Below are 27,424 nucleotides of genomic sequence, written 5' to 3'. Positions count from 1 at the left end.
GCGTCGTGGTACCCGTTGTGGCTTCGGTTGCTTCTGTACTCGCCGTCCTCGTAGCTGGACTAGCTCTATTCTTCGTTTTCAAGAAGAAGAAGCAAGCAAATGCCAATGGTATTTCGAAGAAAATTCACCAAACAGCAAAACATTATATTATAACGTAACAAAGCTATAAAATCTTGAACCGTTTAGTTAGTTTTGTAACATCTAAGTCATGCTCTGCAGGTCGAGTTCTATCGGTGAATGCACAACCGGACGGTAGATCGCCTCAATCTTCTCAACCATCGATAGTACCGAGAAATAGAAGGTTTTCTTATCCAGAAGTTCAGGCGATGACGAACAACTTCCAAAGAATTCTCGGGAAAGGAGGGTTCGGAGTTGTCTATCACGGTTATGTGAACGGTACCGAACAAGTCGCAGTTAAAATGCTGTCTGAGTCATCGGCTCAAGGTTACAAACAGTTCAAAGCCGAGGTACTTATACTTATACCGAAATCTTCATATATATCTTTATTTTTTGTCATCAAATCATTTGTAGCGAAAAATATGAGATTTTCGCTTGTTAGGTCGAACTTCTACTGAGAGTTCACCATAAGAATCTTGTCAGTCTTGTCGGATATTGCGACGAAGGAGACAACTTGGCCCTCGTCTACGAGTACATGGCCAACGGAGACTTGAAAGAGCATCTCTCCGGTAAGCAGTAACACAACATTTTTTCTTGCAGAATTTACCCGAAACGCCAAGAAAATGGATAAGATTTTCGGGTTTTTTTAATCTGACATAAAAGATTCAGAATTTCATTCATGTCTTGGCTTGAAAATGCAGGAAAACGTGGTGGATCTGTTTTGAATTGGGGAACTAGACTAAAGATTGTCGCCGAGGCCGCTCAAGGTTCGTGTTTCGTGCATTTGTTTTCCGATATCGATATTTGCTTACCACTCCAAAGGCAGGATTTGAACTCAGAGAACTGAACAAGAACCCTAATCACAATTAGCTAAGCGCCTTCTTGTTAGCCATTGCTTTTACCAATTATTCTCACCGAGATCACGTTTCAATTTGTCTGTAGGACTGGAGTACTTGCACAACGGATGTAAACCACCAATGGTTCATAGAGATGTCAAAACGACGAATATATTGCTCAACGAGCACTTACAATCGAAACTCGCCGATTTCGGACTCTCCAGGTCTTTCCCGACCGAGGGTGAAACTCATGTTTCAACCGTTGTTGCTGGAACTCCCGGATACCTCGATCCCGAGTAAGTATAATGCTCCACAAACCATCAAATGATAATTCCGTGAAGTTAATGTTTTCTTGGGTAAGAAGGATGTGATATTGCTCTTGCAGATACTACCGGACAAACTGGTTGACAGAGAAGAGCGATGTATATAGTTTCGGGATTGTGTTGTTGGAAATCATCACGAACCGGCCAGTGATCGATCAAACTCGTGAGAAGCCACACATAACGGAATGGGTGGGGCTGATGCTTACAAGGGGAGACATCGGTAACATTATGGATCCGAAACTGTACGGAGATTACGACAGGAACTCGGTGTGGAAAGTGGTTGAACTGGGAATGTCGTGTGTGAATCCATCCTCATCGAGAAGGCCGAACATGTCGCAAGTCGTGATCGAACTGAACGAGTGTCTGGCGTCTGAGAAATCGAGGGTCGGGACGAGTGGAGAAATGGACTCGAAGAGTTCCATTGAAGTGAGCATGACTTATGCTACTGAGTTGAGCCCTAAGGCTCGTTAAGTGCATATACATACATACATATATATATATATATATGGATGAAGAATATGAAGCTTTCAATTTGCATTGTTTTTTTTTTGTGGAACATAGAAATTTGTTGTATTCAATGGTTGTGATGCTGATTCGATGTTGTAAGTTTTTTCCCGATCATTTTAGCAACTTTTTTTTTTTGTTTGTGAAGGATTTTGTATCCATCCGAATAAATTTCAGTAAGTTTTTAAGATAAATAATATATTATCATAATATGAAAAGTTCCGAGTGGTTGTAATGGCTGTAAAGACAATGATTTATAATGATTGCGGGTAATTAAAAACTGACATAAAGTTAAACGTAAAATTTATAACAAATATAGGGTCTATACGTTAAAAATTATATAATACGGCTGAACCTTATATCAATTATTAGAGAATAAAGGTTGTTATTAATTCAAATTAAATATGATCTGGTTTGTTCTTAATATATAAGATTTCGATATTAAAATGAGTAGAGAAAACTAATTCTATATATAAATATCGTTCATAATATCCTTTATCTTTTATGATGAACCGAATTAAACAATGTAATTAAGAGACGTTATATATTTAATTAAGTATTTAGTTTTTTTTAAGTTACTAATACTTAAGTATCAATATATGATCACAAAGAATCCTTGCTGTAAACACTTTGATTTCACACATACTTGGACAAGAGCAGAATCATCTTGCTCCAGGGTAAAGCTCAGTGGTGTAATTCATGGTGAGCTCGATCGAAGAATCGTTGGTTGAATCCGTCATTCGGCTCCCTTGGTTCCTCGCCATCTCCATTGACAAGCATCCGTTGAGCTCCACGACAACCTGAGTCATTGTCGGCCTCCGAGCGGAAGAAGGGTTCAGACACGCCATCGCTGTTTCCACAGCTTTCCAGATCGAGTTCTGATCGAAATCTCCTTGCAGCTTCTGATCGACGATGCTGTTTATATCTCCCCTCGTCAGCATCAATCCCACCCATTCTCCGATGTGAGCTCGTTCCCGGCTCTGATCGATCACGGGCCGGTTCGTGATTATCTCTAGAAGCACGACCCCGAAGCTGAAAACATCGCTCTTCTCTGTCAACCAGTTCGTTCTGTAGTACCTGCGGGAGAATCGAAATCAAAGCGTTGAGAACGAATTCCCTGTTGCGTGTTCCGCAAGAAATCGTTGTCGAACTTACTCGGGATCGAGATATCCGGGTGTTCCCGCAACAACGGTCGAGACATGGGTTTCGTTACCGAGCGGGAAAGAACGGGACAGCCCGAAATCTGCGAGCTTGGCTTCGAATTTCTCGTTCAGTAAGATGTTTGTCGTCTTGACGTCTCTATGAACGATTTGAGGCTTACATCCACTGTGAAGATATTCCAATCCTTGAGCTGATTCCGCCGCGATTCTCAGCCTTCCTTCCCATGTCAAAATCGACGGTCCACGCTTTCCTGAAACCGATATCGAAATGTCAAATCTCAGAATCAATCATATAAACCCTAAAAAGAATCTGAACATGCTTCATAAAGTCCGACCTGATAGATGTTCATTCAAGTCTCCATTGGCCATGAACTCGTAAATGAGTGACAACTTCTCGTTTTCGTCGCAATATCCAACGAGGCTCGTCAGATTTTTGTGATGAACTCTGAGAAGAAGCTCAACCTAATGACAGAATCCATTAACGAGTTCAAGCTTAAGAATAAGATCAGGATTACTACGGTTACTACAGAACATGGATTTATGTAACATATTCAGTTACCTCTGCTTTGAACTGTTTGTATCCTTGGACTGAGGAGCCGGTAAGCATCTTCACAGCGACGGGATTGTTGTCGAGGATACCGTAATAAACGATCCCGAACCCTCCCCTACCGAGGATTCTCTCGAAATTGTTTGATATCTTTAAGACCTCAGAATAAGTAAACCTTCGATTCTTCGATTCGTAACTGTGAAGTGAACTTGAGTGTAAAGGCGTTGTTCCGGTACCCGAGACTGCACTAAATTCAGGCTTGTTTTTCTTCTTCTTTTTAAGAATCAGAAAGGTTACAAGCCCGGCAACAACGACGAATATCGAGACGAGAGATGCAACGACGGGTACAACTGCGGAGTTCTTCTTCTTTTTTGGGGTACATGAAGAAGATGAACAAAGACCAGGGTTACCCTCAACGCTGCAGTTTCATGGAGGTTATGCAGACAAAAGTCAGTTCCAAAGTTCTCAAACATTTCGATTAGCATTCAGAAGCAAGTTTTTACCTTAACGTAATCGACCCTTGTTGCGATTTTTCAAGGAGACTTGCGGGAATCGAACCGTTAAGGTTGTTTCCCGAGAGATTTCTGAGAGAATTCAAGAACAGAAGGTAAACACACTGATCTCCACTGTTCTTTTGCAACGAAGAAACTTCAGATATGAAGCCTATACTCATCTTAAGGCAATAGCTGCACTTACATTACTTTCAGAGTGTTCATCCTTGCTAGAAATCCCGGTACCGAGCCAGACAGATTGTTGTTAGACAAGTCACTGCCAAAAAACAAGCCAAACCCTTAACACATACACACACATATACATAGGATATAATCAGAAACCAGAGGCTTAAGCATCATCTTCTTACAGGGTTTCTAAATTTGCAAGGCCTGTTATCGAGTCCAGTATCTTCCCGGTTAATCCATTACCAGACAAGTTCCTGTTTCCAAGTCCGGTTTAGATCAAGATCTGAACACATTAATATGAACACGGTCAAAGGTTGCCACGGACAGAACAGACTTACAGAGACGTGATTATTGGCGGGTCGTTACCGCTGTAACTGCAGGCGACACCATCCCAACGGTAATCCTGTGGCACGCATGGATCTCCTTGCCAGTCAATTTTGTTCAGTCCATATCCCAATTTGGTCTGTACCATTGCATCAACTGATACATTTTTTCTTTACAAGTAAGTATCTAATTTCACAAAATAATTCGTCCATAGTTCTATCTGAATGATGTGTATATATATCATCCAAGAACTCACCTTCTTGTTCACCGGTTCCTTCCTGAGGTAACAGATTCACTAAGTACACTTCCATGGCGTTGAGAAGCGGTGGCAGTGTCGAATTCCCCGTCCTCCTCAGTGTGAACAAGTATTGCCCGTTTGCATCCGCCCCCACGGAAAACGGCGTGAATACCGAGGTCGTGGTCAAGGCAATTGGCCTAAAGGGTCCGTAAAGTCGCCGACCGTTGTACTCAATAGTGAACTCTCTCGTCTCGTTGGATCCGAGCTCCTGAATCTCGGCAATGTGCATGAACACATAGAACAGTTCTGTTCCATTCAAACCTGTTAACGTTATGTTCATCGGCGCCATCGGGTCTATCGGAATAGAGGCTGTCCTCATCGTAATCTCTGGCGGCTGGTAGTCATTGTCAATACTCACTGTCTTATTGGTACTTATCTGTGTCCAGTTCTGAAAGTTGAACGGCGTCCAGATACGATCAAACACGTCGATTCCATACCTAAAACATCGAAACCGGATATCTTTAGATGCATTCCGAATCTGTGATTTATCATGCACAGTTAAAGAAAATGATCAGGGTTTTGGACCTTAAGACAAGATCAGAAGTTGAACCAACATCGGCACGTATAAATGTTTGCAGAGATCCGGACTGAGTCAAGTAAGTCGTGTTCTTCAGTTTACGAAGCTCTAACGCGGAAATGAAAGGCGTAGAAGCGCCTGTCTTGACCAAACAGACGTGCAAATGATCTGACTTCAAGAGATGAATCATCTCAAAGATCGATGGAGTTGTCGAATTCGTGATGGAGACCGTCGTCCAGAGATTAGGACCGAGATGGAGATCGAACCGAGGGGTCGTGTTGTTGTCGTAATCGCCTTGCAAGAAACTCGCCCGGATCAAATACTCGTCGCCCGCCGTCAGATTCAGACTGTAGCAGCTCCTAGTCCCTTGTGGAAAACTCCTGACATACCTGTTCACAAGTGAAATGATTTAAGACAAGAACTCTGGGTTTTTTTTATCATCTCTTTGTCCGAAACCAGATCAAGAACATGAAAAATCGCACAAACCCTTTGTATGTATCTGTTTTTTTCTAAATATACTCACACATTGCAGGCAAAGTATTACGTATATGTACATGAAATGCCGAGAACTGGACCAAGATGAACTAAAACTCAAGATTGCTGTTCTTGAAAAAAATACCAAGTTTGCTGCTGGAACTGGGTCCGGTACTCAGCTCTGATGCTCCTACCGATACCGGTGTCGATGAAATTCGCGTCAGAGATATAGCTAATGTTGGTCGTTTTCTCTCGGTAGCTGGTTTCCTTCGGCGAGCCGCAATCCAAGCTGATGAATCCTGCAGAATTCCGACGGGAATTTTGAAAAAAAAAAAAGACAGCATTTTCAGAGGAGGAAAGTGATTAACGTTGTAATGAAACGGTTCTGTTAGTTACCTGATTGGTCTTGGGCAAGACAAAGAAGTGAAGCGGAGAGGATCCCGAGAGGAAGAAAGACGAGACAAAGAGAAAACGCCATTGATGTGCTTTTGTCCAGTTCTTGCTGAGTTCTTGTCTTGTGACCTCTGCGGAGAGAGAGAAATGGAGGAATTAAAGAAGGGCGGATGAGATGGATATTAAAGAATTCAAGTTTGGTTTTTTTTGTACAACTCGGCGAGTTGATGTTATTACAAAAAAAAAAAAGAGCCGTCAAAGTCAACTATTTCAAATAATGAAAGGGGTGATTTTTTGTCAAGGCGTTGACGTGGAAAAAAAATGGTTTAATTGGAATTTAAACTGTGGGAGTAAATTCACACGTAATTGCGTGGTTTATGTCGTTTAGGTTTAGCAAAGTAGAATAAATTATAATTACCGTTATTAATAATTAATATGCATCAAGTTGACATTATGTAATTGCATGGTTTATCAGCTTAGGTGCAACTGATGGTTATCTAGACGAAACAATTCAGATATTATATTAAAATTTGCTTATTATTATATTTTTATTGCTAAACAATATATATATATATATAATTCCAAAATAATAAAAATATTATATAGTCTAGAAGATTATATATATATATATATATTCATAATATTTTTTTCTGGCAAACTATATTCATAATATTCACTTACAATAATTTATATTTATACCTCTTTTAACAAATCTTTTAGTGTTTTCTATATTAAATTGGAGATTTTATAACCATTCAACTATGACGTAAACCTTTTTTTATCAACAGATCATGGTAAAAATGCAAATTTCTGTCGTTAAATTAATCCATTTTTAGCACATTAATTGGTAATTATTTAAAAAAATATAATGTTAGAATTTTTATTATATTATTATTATAATAATATTTTAGTTAAAATTTTAAATTATATCTTGTATTCATTATCAAATTAAATTATACTAAAAAACTAAATTATCTATCAAACTGATAATGGTTTACACGTGTGATGTATATGTAGAGATTTTATCTATTTTCTATTAAAGATGTTTTATTTAATTAACTGTACTCTGTGAACGCGTTTCGTAACGCGCAAAAAATTAAGGGGAAACAGGGAAGAAAAGATATTGGCTGGGGAAGGAACTCCGACATGGACAAGTGAAGCCGAGCAAAGACACCCACCAAGACCGGACAGAGTTCTGGTCAAAGTAATAATAATAATAATAATAATAATAATAATAATAATAATAATAATAATAATAATACCCTTTTTTATTTATTTTTTTGGGCCTTCAATCGTAAAGAAGAGAAGATGGTGAGCATTGTATAATTGAAATGTATACGCGAAGAATCTCCACGGAAGATTTCATAGTTACTGCTTCCAGAAACCGTTGACCGTTTAATTTTAATATCATCGCATTTTTTTTTTTTTTTGATACATTGGGAACCTCAACCACCAGCGTAGCCCTTTGGGCTCGCTAACCCCCGATCACAGCGGTGGCCTGTGACGTAGCCTTTGGCGCAGTCGTTGGCTCGCTGACCAAGGGGTCACAGCGGTGGCCCTTCGGGCCCGCGGAGTACGAGTAAACCCAAGCCCACACGCACGAATCTACAACACACGTGTAGGAGGTAAATCAGCCGTAACTGACAGGCGACAGGTGAGCGGCTGGAGTCGAACCCCCAACCTCTGAGTATGTGGGATGTGCTCCTACCAACTCACCTGGGGGTTTCCCCCGCTCATCGCATCTTTTGTTTAAGTTAATTACCCACTTCTCCGTGACTATAACCTATAATTAGCTTATTTATTAATATCAATACTTCATAGAAATTCGTCAAATCTTCTTCACGACATTTGAAATTAATTTGATACATGGTTATTTTTTGTTAATAGAAAATCTAACTTAAAATTACAAGCTTTGTGAAAATGTTCTAATTGGTTGGTTATGTGTTGTATTAGACTGTTAGTATTAAATTTTTCTGAATATACATCAATTCCTTTTTGTCCATTTCCTATTGAAAATAGTTAAAATTACTCAAAATATATATCAAAATTACTCGATAAAATTTTGTCCACGTCGATGCATTCCTCATCTTGTAAACATAATAATCAATTTTGTGTTTTTCTAAAAAATTCAACTCTAATGGTTAAATTTTCCTTTTTTTGGGCCCCTTTTAAAGAAAACTTTTTTTTTTGGACGTGAACGGCGGCACACGTCGGTGCCCAATTGTTTTCGAGATCGTGGGACAACGATATTACATCGCCATATGGTTGACCGCCGACTCCTAAAAAAAATTCTTACGAAAATTCTGAAAATTAAATCCATAAATTGTCGACATGTTCTAAGATCTTATGTGTAGGACAAACTTAAATCGCCACTAAGTTTTGGAAGATGTGAAAAAGCGACATGGACATGCATGCATAGTGATGTAGAACACATCCCATTATACTTTTTTACGGTGTTGAAATTAGAATATTATAAAAAAAAATTTGTAACATTATATATATTTCGTTATTTTATCTTTCCCAACATTTTTTTTAGATCCTACTTACCTTCAATAGTCTAATATGATAACATAAGAGTTGGAAAATGTGGCATGGCATCATCATACTTGTAATATATTTGGACAAGGTCATACTTGTACGCAGAAAGAGATATATATCTAATTATATGCTTATTAATAGAAATATATATATCCGATCATCAATTCAATTATTGGCGGACGTACGTAATATATTCCAAGTGCAGGACAACAGAAACATTTGATTATTTTGCTCGAGAATCATTCTATATTTTAATACTGCATGGCTTGGTGAAATATTTATTTTTATATTAACGTGGAATTAATTTATTATTTGTGATCCGATGATAAATAAAATTTATCCGTCTGTCGTTTCACTACGAATTAATTTTATACATCGCATCCCACAAGAATGTCTTCATGATTCTTATTGCTCTTCCACTTCATGAGTACACATAATGTTACATCGAATAGTGAATACATAAAATAATTAGAGCAATTTACCATTCTTTTTAAAAAAAAATTTATATAAAACGAATTTATATAGAAATATTCAAAAATACATATAGATGAAACAAAAGGGTGGATAATATGGCAAAACAAATGAACATTGATGAATCCTTGATAACGCATCTATCGTCCGTCGGTTACGGTCGATTCACATCCCATCGTATATCGCGGATTCGTGTATAGGGGCGGGAATTTACCTATCCAGCGTGTCCAAAGGGTAGCAGCTAGAGTTCCCACGTTATAAAAAAAAACATTGATGAAAAGATAAGAACGTGTAATTAAATAAAGCCACGAAGTTGATTAGTTTGTAATAATTAGTGCAGAATCTTATAAGGAAATTTGCTTAATAACAGATGTAGGCGAAATATTTGTCCAATAATGTCTCGACGGTAACTTTGCAAGTCATTTGTAAAAAAGAAAACAAATAATGGAAAAATATAAGAAAATATTAATCAAATAAAACCAGGCCGACATAAACGGGCCTGGGCCCAGACCCACTAATATAAACCCTTTCAAAAAGCTGCATACGATTCATTCAATGTACAAACATGACCGTTGTGGCTGGATCCCGGGTAAGAAAGATTTCTCCTTTCTTTGCTCGGACCGTTCAACTGACATGCTGATACTAGTGATGTAAAACGGGCTGGCTCGGACCGGCCCGGACCGGCTCGTCTCGAGCCAGCCTTATTTTCATGTGCCACGCATGAGAGTTGCAAAACCAAAACTGTCCCACAAACTTTAGTTGGTAATTAAAGTTTTCAAGCACTTATGCAAATATCAACCTCATTATAGGTTCTTCCTTTTCCTTTGCATATAGCAATAAATTGAATTTTGAATATATGAGGGGTCTTTTTTGTAGGATTGAAAAGCTAAACATGAAAAGCAAAGCGGGAATGGCTATGATGGTGGGGACTTTGGTATGTATAGGAGGAGCTTTGTTTCTCACGATGTACAAGGGAGTTCCCTTGACAACCCTTCACCACAAACAAGCAGCTGCTTCATCACCAGTGAACAGCCGTAAACACGAGACGAAACCCGAGAAGTGGATCATCGGATGCGTACTTCTGTTCGCGGGGAGCAGTTTTTTCGGTTTGTAGCTCGTGAGCCGGCTCGCGAACCGACCGAGCTAGCCCGGATGGGCTCAGACTCGTCGCGAGCTGGCTCGTTCGGCCCGTTTTTATTTGGTCTTTTATTTTTTCAGCCCAGCTCGATAAAAAACGAGCCAACCGCGAGCCAGCTTGCGAGCCTGGCTCATTTTGACGTCACTAGCTGATACTGCAGACCAAACCGGTTAACCGGCAAGAACCGGGAGAGGAATCTCATCACTGAGTGGGTCGGCTCAATGGTCACGAACGGAGACACCAGAAGAGTCATTGATCCGAAACTGTACAGCGACTTCGATATCAACTCGATCTGGAAAGCTGTCGAGCTAACATGAATCATGTTGTCATGGAATTGAACGAGTGTTTGGCCTTGGAAATGGCAAGGACCCGGGACAGGACCGAGACAGGTTACTATGAAGACTCTGTTGATATGAGCATGAATTATTCCAACCCTTCAGCTCGCTGAACTTAGTGATTTTTCATTGGAACGACCAAGATCCATAAATCTCCATGCTTTGTCTCTACCATAACTAGTAGCGTTTTTCTTGAAAACCCAGAAACACTGTTTGGATATTGAAGGAGTGAAAGTGAGAAAGGGTTTGTGCTCCAAAAAAGACAACCTTTGATCTTGTGTGTCACCGTGAATAAATTGCTTTTTTTTGGTAATAAAACCATTGACCTCTGTGCATAGAATTTCCCAAAAGATTAGATCTTTCTGCAAAGGTAAACCTTTTTTCAATGATCTCTGGTGCATCTCCGGATTAGGGATTTCTCATCGTCGTTACTGATTCGAACTGTGAGAGGTTGCACTCTGTTGCAAAACAGTTGTCGACCCTTCGACAACGATGTTTGCATCAGAGAACCCAGACTCCGATGCCTGAAATCGGATGGTTTTAGGGATCGAGAAGAAGAGAGATCGATTGCAAAAACAAGGGTTTGCGCAAGGTTTTTATTTGGAGGTGGGTATTCCAGGAAGAGGAGGATCAATGACTGATGATGGGATTTCCCGGCAATTGCGGCGGAGGAATTTACCGGCGGCATCCGCTTTCCGCCGACAAGTCACCGGAGAAGTGAGGAGTTGCGGTTTGCAAGGTGAGAACACTTTAACACACCATGAAAACCAGATTCAACAGCTTGGGATTCATGCTTGTTTTAAGTCACCGTTGTTCTTGTCTTATGACCAGTTTCCTCACGATCTCACCATTTTTTCAAGATCTGCAACCACTGAACCAAGGCTCCGGCATGTCTATTCTGATTCAAGGTTTTTCCAACACATTTGTTCGTGGGCACTTCTCAGGTGTGATGATCCAAGAAGAGGAACTCTTCCCCGCAGCTTGGAACATAACTCAATCCTGTCGTCTGACAGAAAGAGGTGCTTGTTTCACATAGTATCCAAACTGAGGCTTATGTTGGTGACAATGTTTCTGGTGTCATAATTTCGTTGATGGTTGTTGCCATTTCACAGATGGAAGAAGGGGGAATTACCCGGAAAAATCTGACAAATTGGGTAGACAGGATATTTCTATTGCAATTGGCCAATATGAATGCTGTTGTTATATTCAAATGGATTGTATGTATAGATGGAAGAAATCTATGGGAAAGAACCCATATGAACTGGTTGTTTGTTTTGTGCTGGTCAAACAAAGGAAAATGCAGGTCTTTGATCCATCCATCCATGCCTACTATGCCGTTGACTTTTAAACAAAGAGCAAGTTGACTCTGTCTCCTTTCTTGACTTTTGATTTTAGTGTCTACTTGCAGATTAAGGTTCCTAGAAGTTGCACGCACATCAAATGCAAAAATAAAAATAAAAAGTTCTTTGAAAGTGGAAATAATTAGATAATCCTCCAGCTTGGAGTTGACGATGTCATAACAGTTGACCACTATCAAAGAAAAACTCTTCTGCTTTGCCATGGATGAGTTCTTAACCATGGAGAAACCTGTCGTGTTTCAGGGGATGAAGCCTGTTTCATCTGTCTGAAAGAACAGAGAAGATGGCGCCAAAGTCTTTCATCTCGACGTTTCTTTGCTGTTTGGCTCTCATCAATCTCACCAGATGCCAGGATCAAACAGGTCAACCAAGAGTTTTCTCTCTCTTCTTTTTGATCTTATTTACCTGCAAGATACTGCAGAATTTATGTTTGCCTTCGTGTATTCATAAAGTTAAACAAGTGTTAATCTCGGTATCAGGATTCATTAGCATAGATTGTGGATTACAGCCGGAAAATTCAACCTACGACGAAAACTCGACGGGCATACAATATGTTTCGGATTCACAGTTCACGGACACAGGAATCAGCATGATCGTGGCTCCTGAGTACAGAGCAACTGCGACTGTGGCCATGGAGTCTCTTCGAAGTTTTCCCGAGGGAGCCAGAAACTGTTACACTCTTCCAGTCAATACCACCACCAAGTACTTGATACGAGCAAGATTTGCATATGGAAACTACGATTCAAGAAACGAGATACCGGAATTCGATCTTCACCTGGGTCCAAATAAGTGGGACACTGTCAAATTGGATTCTGTTTCTCAATTCGAATCCAAGGAGATCATACATTATGCCTCGTCGGAAACTTTACAGGTGTGTTTAGTGAACACTGGTCGGGGCACACCTTTCATATCTGCATTGGAACTTCGTCCGTTACCGAATTCATCGTATGCAGCTAAATCCGGTTCCCTCCAGCTCTTTGCACGCTTGGATTTCGGTTCTACAACGAATCAATCAGTCAGGTGATTATACAGGATCTCTGCATTTGCTCGAAAATCATTTCATTTTGAGTTTATCCCATTATTTCGCCGAATAGAATGATCATACCTCTATGTGGTCGTGACATGTATCCGTTCGATGAATCTCTCAGGTACCCTGATGATGTTTTTGACCGTATTTGGCTTCCCTATATTCCAGAAGGATCGAAGCAGTTGAGTAGCTCGAATACCGTCCTCTCTGGCAACAATAGCTTCCGAATTCCGCAGGTTGTCATGAGAGGTGCAGCCATTCCGGCTAATGCTACAGACACTCTAGGCTTTGCTTGGTCTCCCGATGATCCTTCGCTCGAGTTTTACGTCTACTTCTACTTTGCGGAACTCCAAGAACTGAATTCCAACCAAAGAAGAGAAACAGTGATTTTGTTAAACGGGAAACTTTTCTACGGACCATTGACTCTTAATTACTTACGGACGACTGTCCTGTACACGCTATCGCCTTTGAAAGATCAAAGCTTCGATTTTTCCGTGGTTCAGACACAGAACTCAACTCTCCCACCACTTATCAATGCCATGGAGGTTTACTTTGCTAATAAACTCCCTGAGTCTCCCACCGATCAGAATGATCGTAAGTTCTTCTCGTTGGCCGACCGATCTTTTTTCGGATTCCGTGTTTTCTGATGCCCGACAACTAATAATCTTTGTGGATCTCAGTTGTTGCTATCATGAATATTAAATCTGCATATCGGATCAAGAAGAGCAACTGGCAAGGAGATCCATGCATGCCTCGAGCCTACTCGTGGGATGGGATAACTTGCAGTTACGACAATGGTACAGTCTCGCCTAGAATCGTAGCCCTGTAAGAATCATCTTATTACGCTCTCACTTCCTCCTAGGGGAATGGTTTTCAGTCAGTGGTCAGGCTCTTAATTGTAATTGCTCCATGGAATAAACAGGAACTTGTCATCTTCTGGATTGGCAGGAGTGATAGTTCCCGATATATCACGTCTCGAACGATTACAAGTTCTGTAAGTAGTTCTCATGTTCGTGTTGAATATAACCCGGAACCATGACGATATTGCACGCTGAATTTCAGATCTTGTGGCTTTCAGGGACTTGTCAAATAACAATCTGTCTGGACCTGTACCGGCTTTCCTAGCTCAACTTCAATTTCTGAGGATCCTGTGCGTAATTTCGAGCGGACCGGCCTAAGATAGGATTTCATAGCTTTAAGTTTTAGCAAATGACTTTGCTTTGTTCGCCTTTGCAGAGATTTGTCAAACAATCAGCTTACGGGTCCTATACCGTCTGAGCTCGTTGCAAGAACAAGGGATGGCTTGTCATTACGGTATCATACCTTCGTTTTCTCTTCCTTGCCTCCCGATTCCTCTATACGAGTTACGGATATCGATTTTGGATCAAGCAATCTACCGTGTTTGCTTGTTCATTCCGGCTAATCTCGCCTCGTTTGAACACTTTATCCTATTGCAGTCTCATTGGAAATCCTAGTGTTTGCTCGGTAAGTTCCTGTGAGATTCTACAAAGCAAGCCCGAGAAGAAGAAGAAACTTCCGAGATTCGTCATTCCATTATTGGCATCAGTTGCAGGGTTCTTTCTTCTCGTTTCTGTATCTACGATAATACTGTTTTTCCTCACGAGAAGGCGAAAACGAGGTACCCTTCACACCTGTCTACATGCTTAAATTACACAACGATGGTCTAAATACTGTAATGTTATTTCCTGCAGGTCATCCAATTCATAGGACAGTCACGGCAACAAGTGGTCCGTCGTTACGTCGGAGAGACACTGCTTCCATACGTTCATCGTTGCCGAGGATAGAGAGTGGAATGACTGAGTACGAGTTCAATGAAACAGCTTTAGATGTGTTAGATTTGGACAGGACACAGAGGAAGTTCAAGTATTCTGAAATCGTAAATATCACCAACGGGTTCGAGACAGATTTAGGGAAGGGAGGTTTCGGGAGAAACTACCACGGATACTTGGATAACAAGGAAGTAACCGTGAAACTTCTCTCTTCCTCGACTCCTCAAGGGTATAAACAACTCCAGGCAGAGGTAACTTTGAATGTCTTTGCTCATTCCGGGTATGGTTTCTAAACGATTTCAGACGGGAAATTAAGTTATGTGAATGATTAATCGAATTGCAGGCGAAACATCTTTTCAGAATTCATCACAAAAACCTGATAACTCTGTTCGGGTATTGCAACGAAGGCGATAAAATGGCCCTCGTATACGAGCACATGCCGAATGGAAACTTGAAACACTACATCTCAGGTCTGAAAAACATAATCTGTCTCTGTTCTTGCAAGAATGACTTCACATTTGTTGTAATATTTTCCCCTGTCACTCTCCTTGTTCCTGCAGAGAACAGTACAACAGTCTTTAGCTGGGAAGATAGGCTCGGGATCGCGCTGGATGTCGGGCAGGGTAAACACATGAAATCAGTTGTCTTCTGTCCGAAACCGAAACCGAAAACGTCCTCTCTCTTCGACTGAACTGAGTCAACTGACAGTGATGAATCTACCATTACAGGGCTTGAGTATCTTCACTCCGGTTGCAAACCGCCAATCATCCACAGAAACGTCAAGTGCACGAACATATTCTTGGATGAAAGATTCAATGCCAAGCTAGGCGGGTTCGGGCTTTCGAGAGCGTTTGATGCGGAAGAGGGAACTCATCTGAACACAGCTATCGCGGGCACTCCAGGATATGTCGATCCCGAGTAAATTTGAAAAAACCCGGAAATCGTCTATTGAAATTCGTCTCATGATAGATCCAAAATGTGTATCCATTTCCATATAACACTGTTCTTGTCTTCTCTCAGGTATTACACCTCGAACATTCTGACAGAGAAGAGCGATGTTTACAGCTTCGGGGTCGTGCTCTTAGAGATCATAACAGCCAAACCCGCGATCATGAGGACGGAAGAGAGGATGCATTTAAGCCAATGGGTCGAAACTCGGCTCTCTACAGGAAACATCGACGAGGTTATTGACCCGAAACTCGACGGAGATTACGACCCAAACTCCGCATCAAAGGTCATGGAGGTAGCCGTGGCCTGCGTTTCTCGGAGCTCGAGGGAGAGGCCGACGATGAGCCAGGCGGTGACTGCTCTGAAAGAGAGTTTGGCTGCAGAAATCGACCGGAAGAAGAGGATGCAGACTGTTTCCGAGGATTCAGTTGAAGAACTTGTGATTGGCTTTGGAACAAATCCTAGGTTGAGATGATGTTTACTTTAACTGGATCCAGCTCTTGTTTGTGGTTTGGTCGCTTTTTTTTTTCGGTGAGATGATGTTGATGAAATTCATATATTGTATTTAGTTGTTTTCAATTATTTTGATATGATCTAAATACTTTACTTCATGAATCTTAAAAAAAGATTGATCTTGGAATAATTGCATAAATAAGCCAAAATAAATTACAAATAAACAAATAAATAAATAGGACTTCTAAAAGTCACTTAAATTTAGGATTGATCAATTTGGTAATAAGTAACTGAATAATCAAAACATTATACCACTAATCGAATCAAATTTTATATAAAAATCGAAAGGTCATGATTTCTTTAGAAAAAACCAAAATGAATCAAAAAAATTAATCGAAAACAAAAAAAAAATTAAACTGAACCGAATTTAATATAAAAACCGAATGGTTATAATATTATTATAACCGAAATAACCAACCCGAACCAAAACTCGAGATGGCCACCTCTACTTGAAACTAAGTTCTATGCAAATAAAAATGCCGAAACCCATGAGACTTGTGAAAAAGGATGAAATGCAAACCAAAAAGGGAAGAAATCTCACTGTCCTTTTTCGTGGTACTCTAGGCATTGGACTAGAGGGAATATCTACACAATCGAATTGGCTATAAAAAGAAATCGTGGTACCTGTTGTGTCCAAGGAAAAAAAACGAGGTTGTTTCTCTAAAATCCAAACACTTTCAGCTAAAGAACAAGCATCTGTCAGAATCCCATGACGGCCGGAGCAATTTCGAGAAGGGGCTCCAACGCACTCGGAGCAAACTTCCTGGCGAAAAGATAACAGATTTCAGACGGCTGATCGTTGTAATGGCAGGCCAGAAATCCGGGCAGCTTCTTGATAAAAGCTTCTGTTATGTCGGATTTGCCAAAGGTGGCCGGATGAGCCCCGCCTCGTGTCCAATCTGTCCACGTCAATGTCCGGTTAGCCAGAAGGTGAGGATATTTTGCTGTCAGCATTGTCGGGAAGTAATGCTCGTCGACATAGCATTGGTACGGCTGGCAAAACTCGTTGAATTTGGGGTAGTAAGTAGTGTCCTGAATAATCTCGACGGCGAGTTTCCTGTTGATTTCGAACCACTGAGACCCTTTTCGCCACTGGCTGAGAGTGACCTCGGGTTCCATTCCCGGGTGATATCTACCTCTCCCGTCAGGTCCTTCCTCGTCAGCCGAACCCATGAAACTATACCTCGATCCCGAAATGTGGCTGTAGATAAAACTGAAGTTGTGAAGAGGAATGCATGCTTCAGACAGCAGGACAAACCACTCGTTAGATATATCGAGCAAGGCATTAGCCAGAAGCCTCCTTTCAGCATCGCACATACTCATCCTTCCCCATTCCACGACCTATAGGAAGAGAAATAAGGTGATTTAGAGCCAAATCTCATCTATTAAGACAGACCACAGTAAATTTATGCAGACAAAAACAAAGATTGAAGATTCAAGAAGCATTAGTTGGGAATATCGACTGAACGTTGTTAATTCCGGCACCTGACTTGGGATGAACCTTCTGTAGAAAACAGATGAGCTCCGGAAATCTGGTTTATAATTCGGCAAGGCATGAACGTATATCGAGAACAGGCTCTCATGCCCTTTAAAGAACCTCTCCCAGAGTGGAGCGAAAGGCAAAGGCCCCTTAACCAGAAACATGAATGCCATTTTCGGAACCCTCTTAAATGGATAATTCCCTATCCGTGGCTCCAAGGAGGCACGCCATAGCAGCTCGCTGTCATTCATGGAGTGCCGGAGATTCGAAGGAGGTCTTATGAAGCTCTCCAAATCAACGCCCTCGTCGTAGAAAGAGATGAAAGTGGTGGGCATGACTGGAGCCAAATGTTGGATTTTCAAGTACTTCATCATGTTCATGCTGATGACCGAGAACCCAAGAGCCAAAACGAGGAACAGCAGCAAAACTTGAAGCACCCGGATCGGGAAAAATACCCGAGATTGGTTATTAGATCTCGAATTCGGACATGATGCAGCATTCTCCTTGTTCCCTTCCTCCATCCCCACCATCAAACCAGCCCTTGTATCTAAGGAAATAACCCTCAATTCTTTCCTCGAACAGGAAAACCAGTTCCAATGTACTCAACTACCACTAAACCTAGACACGGAAACAGCGGTTTTGCATCGAAAAGCCACTGCTAAAGATCATTTTAGACAGGATCGGTTTCTGCAACCCACAGTTCCTTGTAGGTCTACCCAAAAAACTCAATTCTTTCCTCGAACAGGAAAACCAGTTCCAATGTACTCAACTACCACTAAACCTAGACACGGAAACAGCGGTTTTGCATCGAAAAGCCACTGCTAAAGATCATTTTAGACAGGATCGGTTTCTGCAACCCACAGTTCCTTGTAGGTCTACCCAAAAAACCTCGTTTTTTCCCTATAACCTGACCAATCTCACAGCTAATATGGTCGCAGTTTTGGAATCCAATCAGACAAAGATAACGGCAAATACGCCAAGAGAATCAGCGTTGTTGCCGGATGGGTTTCTCCAGAAACAGAGTCGTAAGAAGTGCTCCAACACCAGCTCCTGTTGTGTCGGGAGAACATGAAATCCGGCAAACCGGTTACGGTAATAACAAAAGACATATACATCAATTATTACACAACAAAGATTCGGGAGAGAGAAAAGAAGATGATTCAACAAGTTTCCTACAAGTTCGATTTATAAAAAAAAGAAGCAGAATCGGAGACGTACCTGAAAGAAGAAAAACTGGATCGTCTCAGTCACGCATTCCGTGTCAGATTCTGGGGATTCGCGCATAAGCTTGGAGAGGGCACTGTCTCTGAAGGAACAAGGAAACGCGTAATGGAGTTTTGATCTTCGCCTTTATCAATGACGGTGTCCGAAACTCCGAATCTGTGTCTATTTTGGGACTCGGAGCTCGAAAGTTGAAAGTGGGTCGGGGGGGAAATCAGAGGACAAAACCTAAGACGACAATGGCGTCCGTGTGATGGGCTGTGTGGAATTCCACTTTTGACGCATTATTACGATCTCATTGCAACACAGTACTCAACACAACAAGAGGAATATTATATATATATATATATATTATATATATATATATTATATATATATATTATATTTGAAGGTTTTTACGAATTTTCATTTGATACTAAACGGTTTGAAATCTATTCTATAGATTAAAAAAAAGATAGTTTTTTTTTTTTTTCTGGAAGCAAGAAGAATCTATTTGTGTTTATCAAAAAAGTTACAATTTGGAAAATTTTCAGAATATATATTAGATTGAAAATGTCTGTAATAATATTTACTTAATTTGGATTTAATATTTTTTTCTGAAAAGTTAGAGAGAGAGAGGTCCCACGATTTTTCATAGTCGAGAAACTTCGCATAACTATGAATATACATATTTTATTTTATTTGAATCGGCATCTCGTTCAATAATGTTCTGATTTAATGAGTTGACATATACATACATACATATATACATATATATATGTATACACACAGAGAGATGTATTGAATTGGCAAGGCAAAATCACCTCGATCTGGTTTTATTTTCAAATAAAATATTCTTACCATTCCTTTTTTTGATTTAAATATACATTTAGATGTTGAAACTTGAAAGCGTATGATATTATGCAATATTTTCAATACTCTTCTATTGTCTTGTAAAATATGTATATATATATATAATAAAAAACAATAACTTTATGTCTTTAATTATATCTGGAATTCTTTATTTGTATTGTATTGACTTCATGGGGAAATTCACACTCATATTACACTTCTTTTCCTACCCTATAATACTGTTCGAATTAAATATAATTAAATAATAATAATTGTATAACATAATAAAATACTCTATATTTATATTTGAGTTAATCTTATTTAGAAAACATTAGATATATTTTGTGTAAGATTGAATTAATTGAATGTGTATTGAATTGGAATCAAATACAGAAATAATGAAAAATGAAAATATGTGATTAAACTATTTTTTCTTCTAAATATATATATATAACAAGATATAATAGAATGTAATATAAATCAATGTGCAATATCTTTAAAATAATACACCAGTAAAAGCTTTTCTAGTTTTATGTAACGGTACTAATAAGTTTAGAAATGTGACGAAACCACCAACTTTTCATTATTATTAGTATATTATTATTATTATTATTATTATTATTATTATTTGAGTGAATTTATGGAATTATATTAACAACCTAACTTTAACGTAATGTAAAAATTGTTTTCCTTATTAAGGAAATTTCGGTTAAACACTTTATCAATTCTTTCTGTAATTGGAAAATTTCAGTTAAGACAATAATGCCGATGAACCTGTCTTTGTCCCGACTTCACCAACTAATGTACTTGATAAATCTATGAAGCTCTCGCCTAAGACTTGTTTTTTCATTTTCAAATATGATTTTTGTGTTAATTTATTTTGGTTTGATAATTTTAGTATTTATTTTTTATTTTAGAACACATATCTATTAGATTTTCCTTGGCTATATTTTAATTCTATTCAAATTAAATTTTTATGAAGAAAATATAAATTCTTAAAATCTATTTTTATTTCTATTCTATTTTTTGTTTACTTTTATATTTCAAAAAGTTTATTTTTAAATTCTTCTTTGATTTATATAATTATATATTGTTCGAGTTTTTTTTTTAATAATCAAATCCAAATGACAATTCATAAGTAATAGATTTCTTTTCTAGACCAATGACTTGTCCTTTTTAAACAATTGAAGTGACTTTTCTTTTTATCTACTAACGATTTTTCTTTTTGTTGCTATATGTCGGCTATAGATTTCTTTTGAGTTTTGAAAAACAAAAAAATCCGAATAGTTACAGTTTTCTTAAAATCAAAATAAACGAACTTGAATATATCCGAGATGTGAAACAACTATAAAGGGGGAAAAACCCCAGATCAGGTGGTTGAGAGCATGGGATAAAATCCATGAGGTGTGGGGTTCGATTCCCCATCGTTTCACTTCCTCTGATCTGCTCGTCTGCTAGTCAGGCTCATAGCAGGCGGGGTTCCCAATGCATAAAAAAAAACTATAAAGCGTAGGGTTTTGCAATGAGCTCAAGAGCATGCATATACGTGCCCTCACTTTGCCTCACATGGAGCGTCTAGGGTTTTGTTAAGCTCTCACGATCTCTTTTTCGCATGTGGAGATTCGAATTTGGATTGGACATGAGCTTTATCCCATCTTTTATCGGTTGAGCGATCCAATCTTGGGTTCATACATATTGCATAAAAAACTAAAGATATCTGCTCATGTTTTAGAATGAACAAGTTAAAAGACAAGTAGATTTTTGTTTTTTTTTTCAGTGAGCTTTTGGATAGAAAGAGGACAGAATTGACTGAGAGAATTGAATGGAAATGAGATCTATGGGAAGTAGTTCACTTATTTAGGATCTCGTCTTGGAATGGTTCTTACACTTTATTCTAAATGTCAGTTATTTGTGGTCCGAAACCACTAAAGATAGCGTATTTTACTATTTTTGAGGTTTAATATTATCAAAAATAGCATTTTTCTTAATTTCTTTTGTTAAAATTTCAGCCGTTTAGAAGTAGAAGGATATAAACTACGAATTTGCTGAAGAACATGTGTAAGGAGGGAGTTATGGTCTTCCATTGGCATAACTCTCTCTCTCTCCAAATCACTGCTTATTTTGCTTTAAGTTGCATCCTTTTCATTGCGTACAGTCTCTCAAGAGGCTGTTGATGTAACCATTGGTGAGCTCACTGAGTTAAGGAGATGACGAAACATCTTTGCTTTTTGAGCATTGGAAGAAGATGACAAGAGAGGTGAAAGAAGAGGTTGATAGGATGAATCCTCCGTTGATGTTTCCTCGGGTCCACGTTAACGATGCCGAGAGAGGAAGAACGACGTGGTCTCAGTCGAGGATTCCTTCGCTGAGTCTCGTCCCGGATTCACTTCTCCCAACCGCCACCAATTCTAGCGGCAGATCTTGTTTCGTAAGTTCGTTTTTTTCGATATCCCGTCTCCATTCTCAAGGTTCTTGGCCTGTTTAGTAGATTTTCAGTTGTATGTTGATTTCAAGAATTTGCTTTATGATGCGTATAATGATGATTCCTGCAGGCTGGTGGACACAAGACTGATATGTTTATACCATTTGCTTCGCCCTTGAAGTTTGCTGATAAACTGAATCCGTCCTCGAACAGTGTTGGTAAGTCGAATTTCACTGTCGATAGCCTTGAGTGGAAGACCGGAAATGGCCCGGATTATCCGAATATCATAGGATCCTTCTCGTCGGCTGATAAACCCGATTCATCGAAACGGGATGGCTACCATTTCAAGAACTTCTCTATCAAGAATCTGGACGGCTTGGATTATCTTAAAGCTCCTAGAGTTGGACGGTCGGAAACAGACACGGACTTGGCCCTCCAGCTTCACAACAATAGCAGTGAAGCCACTGTGTTTGAGGAGAATACGAGAAGTCGGTTTCGGGACAAAGCAACAATCCATTCTCAGGATTTCTACAACTCTCCTGTGAATCGACTTTCAGGACCGAGAAATCAAGAAACATTATGTTTTTCCCAGAATGTTCTTAGCAATATGCCCTTTAGAGAGAACTACTCTTTGTTAGGAGATGCAGGAACAAAGAGTTCTATCAAGGTTAGAACTCAGTTGTACAGAAGAAATCTCATTGGATATAATGATAAAAGTCCAAAGAAACTCGAAGAATCTATATATCAGAAAGATCGAGTAATGGGCGGTGATAATAGCCACGAAAATGTCTCGGGCTGCTCGGTTATAGACTCGGCCTCTGGTTGGAATGCATCTCCGGAAAAATTTGTCAAAGCAATAGGGAACAAACGGTTTCAGAAGATGAGAACGGCTATGATAAGGTATTCTAATGATCTCGACCCGATAATCTTTCCGGTGATTCCATCTTCTCATTACTGGTCTTTTGTTTGCCGCTCTTTTCAGACATCAGAGGATCTTTGCAGGACAAGTTTTTGAGTTGCACAGATTGGTTTCAGTGAGTTCCTCGAACATAACTCGGTTTGGTTCCTAACATAAACAAATGTATATAACTTGTTCCACGCAACTGGTTCCGCGCAGGTTCAAAAGAGGCTTGCAAGATCACCAAACTTGTTTCTTGAAGGTAATTGTAACCCTAGAAAGCCTGCAACATTGAAGAAATCATCATCAAATCTTCTGGAAATCGCTCCGAAGGTGAAACCCAACACCGAGAAACTGAATCCTGAAACCGAATCACCCGAGAAGGGTACTATACCAAAGTTTCCACTACCTTCCATAACCAAAGAACTTATCTCCACCAAGCGCTGTAATTCCATGGTGGCAACTACTCGATCATCATCATCATCTCCATGGTGGTTTTCGGCTCCCGGGAGGCAGTGGTTAGTTCCTGTAGTGTCCCCTTCCGAAGGGCTGGTCTACAAACCATACACTGGACCGAGTCCCCCAACTTCTGGATTCATGCTTCCATTTTACAGCAACGACTCCATTGAAGACGCATTAGGGTTTCCCTTGTCTCATCCATTACAGCATCATGAGAACCCATTTTCTCAAATGCAAAGCTTGAGCAGCTTATCGAGCCGTGTCAGCAAAGCAGTGCCTTTCTCCTTACAGAACTCTCGTGAATCTAAAGACAGCGACGTACAAGGAAGTACAGCTTCAAGCCCTCCTGAAAGGCATAAACGACAAGTGCTTCCTCTTTTCCCGACAGAACCAACACGACAAAACCTAGAAACAGACGTACACGGACAACAAGAACCGCTTCACCCCATCAAGACAACCCCTTATACTTCAACTTCAGCTTCTGAATCTGCTGCAAGAATCTTTCGTACGATACAAGAAGAGAGGGGACACGTACACGCCGACAACATGATTCATTAAGTCTTTTTCTTCCTTTTTCTTTTTTCCCCCAACTCTCTTGTTCTTCGCAGCAGCTTTCGCATTTGAGAATTCGTTTTAGCACACAAGATTCAGACAAAGACTTAGAATAACTAGCTAAACTAATCGTACGAAACCCATATGACAAAAGAGAAAAAAAAGGATTAAACTTTTTCAGATCGATATGTAGTTGTTATACATCAAATACCGGCAATTATACATGCCATAGACGATATGTATTTATCAGGAAGAAGAAAATGTTTTCGCCCTTTTGAAGAAACACTCTCACTCTTCCTCAAAACTCAGATTTCAGAAGAACGCTTGAAAGGGTTCCTTACTAAGTTGTAATAATCAACCAATATATGCGCACATACATGTTTGCTGACATATGTATAGCTTCTGGGGATTAACAAGGAAGAACTATCAATTTCTCTGAAACAATTCAATTGCTCTCACAGAAGAAATCTTTCAGCAGAATGTAGATATACTCATATGGCTGTGTAACCTCGGAGGATAGAGAGGAGACACTGAACAATGCCAATCTTGCTTTATCGAAAACTCGGTCCAAAATTTCAAAGTTCATCCTTGTAACTCTTCTGTGGCGATGAATGGAGGGGTCGGGGCTCGAGGAGATATCGGGTTGCCAAGGAAGCTTGGAGGGCGGCGCCATATGGGAGCGAGCCTTCGTTCACCCGGAAATAGGGCGAATGGCCGCCTTCCAAACGTGGATGACCCTCTTTTTCCATTCCCAGAAAGTAAAACAATCCCGGTTTCGCTTCTTGGTAGAAGGCGAAATCCTCTGCTCCCATCACTGGTTGTGTCTCTTCGTAATTCTCCATCCCCAGCATCTCGCCTGTGACATTCTTGAAGAACCGATGCAATTCTTTATCGTTTACAGTCGGCGGAAAAAAGGGTCTCCCCTCCTCGAAGAAATCCACTGTTGCGTTACACCTTTGCACGCTGGCTTGACTCGTGATAACCTGTCGGGGGAAACAAAACAATGAAACAATCTCAAACTGAACATCAGTTAAAGGTACTTAATCCTATGTTTTTGCTGTTCCAATTGCAAATACTTCACTCGCCTGCTCGATTCGTTTCTTGAGTTGGTTAAAGCTTTCGCTCGAAAAGGCTCGGAATGTACCACCGATTGTGACAGAGTCTGGAATCACATTAAAAGCATCACCTCCTTTGAATTTGGCAACTGTAACCACCTGCCATACACAGAAGTGTACCACAAGACAACGTTTATTTCTGATTTGAAAGATTGACCTTCTTCCTGGTCCGATAAGCAGACTAAAATCCAAGCTACAAGACCATGATTCATAGAACAGTCGGGCCAGCAGAGGAGAGTTGGAAAAGAAGGTTATAGACCTGTGAATCGAGGGGGTCGGCCTCTCTTGAGACGAGCTGTTGCAAGCTTACGATGACATGAGAAGCAGCCAGTATCGGGTCGATGGAAAATTGCGGAAGAGCAGCATGGCCTCCTTTCCCGTGAATCTTGGCTTCGAAAGTGCCACTTGCGGCCAGCATTGGACCCTCTTTGGAAGCCACTTTGCCCGATTCCCAGCGATTGGCGACGTGCAAACCGAAGATCGCCTCGACATTGTCCAACACTCCGGCCTCCATGACTTTCTTTGCACCTCCTCTACCTTCCTCGGCCGGTTGGAACACTAGAACAACTGTCCCCTGATTGAAAATGGCCAAATACAACAATTTCAGAGTATCACAGTACAAACCTAGATGCGATATCTGTTTCAATGAACCAGAGTCATGGGCAACATTGTGAGTTCTTCCATAGTTTCGAAGAATTCACAAGCTAACAACAAATATACACTAGATTTTTTGAATGTTCAAACACTGTTCGTGGAATCGGACAGTAACCTTTAGTTCTTCCTCGTGTTCCTTGAGTAATTTTGTAGCACCGAGAAGCATGGCTGTGTGAGCATCATGTCCACAAGCATGCATCTTTCCCGGGATCTTACTCTTGTGTTCCCATTCCACCATTTCCTACACATCTCCGATTATAATCCACCGAGAAGAAAAGGACCAAACTTTTCATAATCCATTCAAGTAGAGAAGGAGAAACCAAGAACTGAATGCCAATACCTGGATAGGAAGAGCATCCATGTCCGCCCTTAACGCAACGAAAGGAGGCTGACCGGTCCCGACATAACCGACGACGCCAGTTACAGCGACTGGGTACTTGTAAGAAACGCCCATCTTATCCAATTCAGCTCTGACGAGCTTACTGGTCTCGATTTCCTCGAACCCCAGTTCTGGGTGCTCGTGGATTTTCCTTCTGATTCCGACCATCCAATCAACAAAACCATCCCTTTGGGCGAAATTGAGAAACCTTTGGGGAATTTGGGAAACCCCGTTTGAGGATTGGGAAGAGGAACATGAAATCAGCGAAGAATCGAGTAAATGCAGGATCGAAATGAGAGAAACCCATTTGCAGAAACTCATGACGACCGATCGTCGACAGAAGACGAGAACGAAGAGATTCAGCGTGACGATGAATCCGTAAGATTCGGTCTCTCAATTCAACCGAAACACGAGTCACCAACCAGAGGGATTCGACTCCTTTATAAACTTTTCCACTGCTAGTGCTTCGTACACTACACACTGAATATAAATATATTTTCTTTTGTATTATTGTTTTGGATTACCTTGAGATTCTTTATATATGTTCATTTTTATTCGGATAAAAACCCTAAAAAACCTCAAACTTGCAAAAATATATACAAATAAACCTTCAATTTAAAAAATTGTCATTCAATCTCCGAACTTGTAACTTGTCAACGTATAAAACCTCGAACTTGCAAATTATTGTTCTAATAAACCTTTGACCGGTTTGAGCACAATTTCAAACGATCGGAAATCCACGTATTGACGGATTACTGATGTCATTTTTTAAATTAAAATTGATAACGTGTATAAGGTGACATCAACAATCCGTTAATACGTGGATTTCCGATCGCCTAAAATTGTGGTCAAACCGGTAAAAAGTTTATTAGAGTAATAATTTGCAAGTTCGAGGTTTTATTCAGTGATAAGTTACAAGTTCGGGGATTGAATGATAGTTTTTTAAGTTGAAGGTTTATTTGTATATATTTTTGCAAGTTTGTGATTTTTTTAGGAAAAATAATTTATTTTTGACTTTTTTTTTTATTATTAAACTTCAGTGGCCGTACCCGTACCTATGTTGAATTATAAATCTTTACCATATGTTTACCTTTTTTATTTGTACCATTTGTTATTCCACTAATG

The 27,424-nt window shown here is 39.9% G+C and overlaps 6 protein-coding genes across 8 annotated transcripts in view; 3 read left to right on the top strand and 3 right to left on the bottom strand.

Annotated features, from left to right (window-relative positions):
• Positions 1 to 1,882, top strand: part of LOC104817945 (probable LRR receptor-like serine/threonine-protein kinase At1g51820) — a 5,475-nt gene extending 3,593 nt beyond the window's left edge. The window contains exons 9-14 of one of the 2 annotated variants that reach the window (XM_010547347.2): positions 1 to 108; positions 220 to 467; positions 560 to 686; positions 819 to 884; positions 1,060 to 1,249; positions 1,339 to 1,882. In XM_010547347.2, coding sequence (XP_010545649.1) covers positions 1 to 108; positions 220 to 467; positions 560 to 686; positions 819 to 884; positions 1,060 to 1,249; positions 1,339 to 1,747 — 1,148 coding nt within the window. In that variant the 3' untranslated portion in view covers positions 1,748 to 1,882. The remainder of the gene's footprint in view (positions 109 to 219; positions 468 to 559; positions 687 to 818; positions 885 to 1,059; positions 1,250 to 1,338) is intronic. The other variant, XM_010547348.2, reaches the window with a different exon arrangement.
• A 415-nt stretch (positions 1,883 to 2,297) lies between these two features.
• Positions 2,298 to 6,346, bottom strand: LOC104817944 (probable LRR receptor-like serine/threonine-protein kinase At1g51860). Its single transcript, XM_010547346.2, has 12 exons — positions 6,174 to 6,346; positions 5,923 to 6,076; positions 5,312 to 5,692; positions 4,745 to 5,223; positions 4,503 to 4,644; positions 4,347 to 4,418; positions 4,184 to 4,255; positions 3,991 to 4,071; positions 3,500 to 3,905; positions 3,276 to 3,402; positions 2,936 to 3,191; positions 2,298 to 2,857 (listed from the first exon to the last, which is right to left on the bottom strand). The coding sequence occupies exons 1-12, from the start codon at positions 6,253 to 6,255 to the stop codon at positions 2,443 to 2,445; spliced, it is 2,667 nt and encodes an 888-aa protein (XP_010545648.1). The 5' UTR covers positions 6,256 to 6,346; the 3' UTR covers positions 2,298 to 2,442.
• Positions 6,347 to 10,311: 3,965 nt separating this feature from the next.
• LOC104817943 (probable LRR receptor-like serine/threonine-protein kinase At1g51880) lies at positions 10,312 to 16,363 on the top strand. The gene is made up of 15 exons (XM_010547344.2): positions 10,312 to 11,391; positions 11,484 to 11,671; positions 12,254 to 12,372; positions 12,490 to 13,030; positions 13,159 to 13,631; positions 13,718 to 13,862; positions 13,960 to 14,031; positions 14,116 to 14,187; positions 14,274 to 14,351; positions 14,495 to 14,676; positions 14,750 to 15,078; positions 15,171 to 15,297; positions 15,388 to 15,450; positions 15,556 to 15,745; positions 15,848 to 16,363. The coding sequence occupies exons 3-15, from the start codon at positions 12,294 to 12,296 to the stop codon at positions 16,248 to 16,250; spliced, it is 2,754 nt and encodes a 917-aa protein (XP_010545646.1). The 5' UTR covers positions 10,312 to 11,391; positions 11,484 to 11,671; positions 12,254 to 12,293; the 3' UTR covers positions 16,251 to 16,363.
• A 428-nt stretch (positions 16,364 to 16,791) lies between these two features.
• On the bottom strand, positions 16,792 to 18,324 carry LOC104817942. The gene is made up of 2 exons (XM_010547343.2): positions 17,774 to 18,324; positions 16,792 to 17,629 (listed from the first exon to the last, which is right to left on the bottom strand). Exons 1-2 carry the CDS (start codon positions 18,296 to 18,298, stop codon positions 16,988 to 16,990), a joined length of 1,167 nt encoding a protein of 388 aa, XP_010545645.1. The 5' UTR covers positions 18,299 to 18,324; the 3' UTR covers positions 16,792 to 16,987.
• A 3,600-nt stretch (positions 18,325 to 21,924) lies between these two features.
• LOC104817941 (ELF3-like protein 2) lies at positions 21,925 to 24,196 on the top strand. 2 transcript variants are annotated; one of them, XM_010547341.1, is made up of 4 exons: positions 21,925 to 22,248; positions 22,373 to 23,142; positions 23,225 to 23,276; positions 23,360 to 24,196. In XM_010547341.1, exons 1-4 carry the CDS (start codon positions 22,066 to 22,068, stop codon positions 24,155 to 24,157), a joined length of 1,803 nt encoding a protein of 600 aa, XP_010545643.1. In that variant the 5' UTR covers positions 21,925 to 22,065; the 3' UTR covers positions 24,158 to 24,196. The 2 variants fall into 2 exon arrangements, with proteins under 2 accessions (XP_010545643.1, XP_010545644.1); XM_010547342.1 differs by having other exon boundaries at positions 22,240 to 22,252.
• A 266-nt stretch (positions 24,197 to 24,462) lies between these two features.
• On the bottom strand, positions 24,463 to 26,767 carry LOC104817940 (IAA-amino acid hydrolase ILR1-like 4). The gene is made up of 5 exons (XM_010547340.1): positions 26,261 to 26,767; positions 26,036 to 26,161; positions 25,526 to 25,840; positions 25,237 to 25,365; positions 24,463 to 25,134 (listed from the first exon to the last, which is right to left on the bottom strand). The coding sequence occupies exons 1-5, from the start codon at positions 26,618 to 26,620 to the stop codon at positions 24,727 to 24,729; spliced, it is 1,338 nt and encodes a 445-aa protein (XP_010545642.1). The 5' UTR covers positions 26,621 to 26,767; the 3' UTR covers positions 24,463 to 24,726.
• Between the last annotated feature and the right edge of the window lie 657 nt (positions 26,768 to 27,424).

Source organism: Tarenaya hassleriana, unplaced genomic scaffold (genome assembly GCF_000463585.1).
Source record: "Tarenaya hassleriana unplaced genomic scaffold, ASM46358v1 Cleome28, whole genome shotgun sequence".
Taxonomy (NCBI): domain Eukaryota; kingdom Viridiplantae; phylum Streptophyta; class Magnoliopsida; order Brassicales; family Cleomaceae; genus Tarenaya; species Tarenaya hassleriana.
The sequence above is the reverse complement of the archived record's forward strand: the minus strand, read 5'-3'. Positions and strand labels throughout refer to the sequence as shown.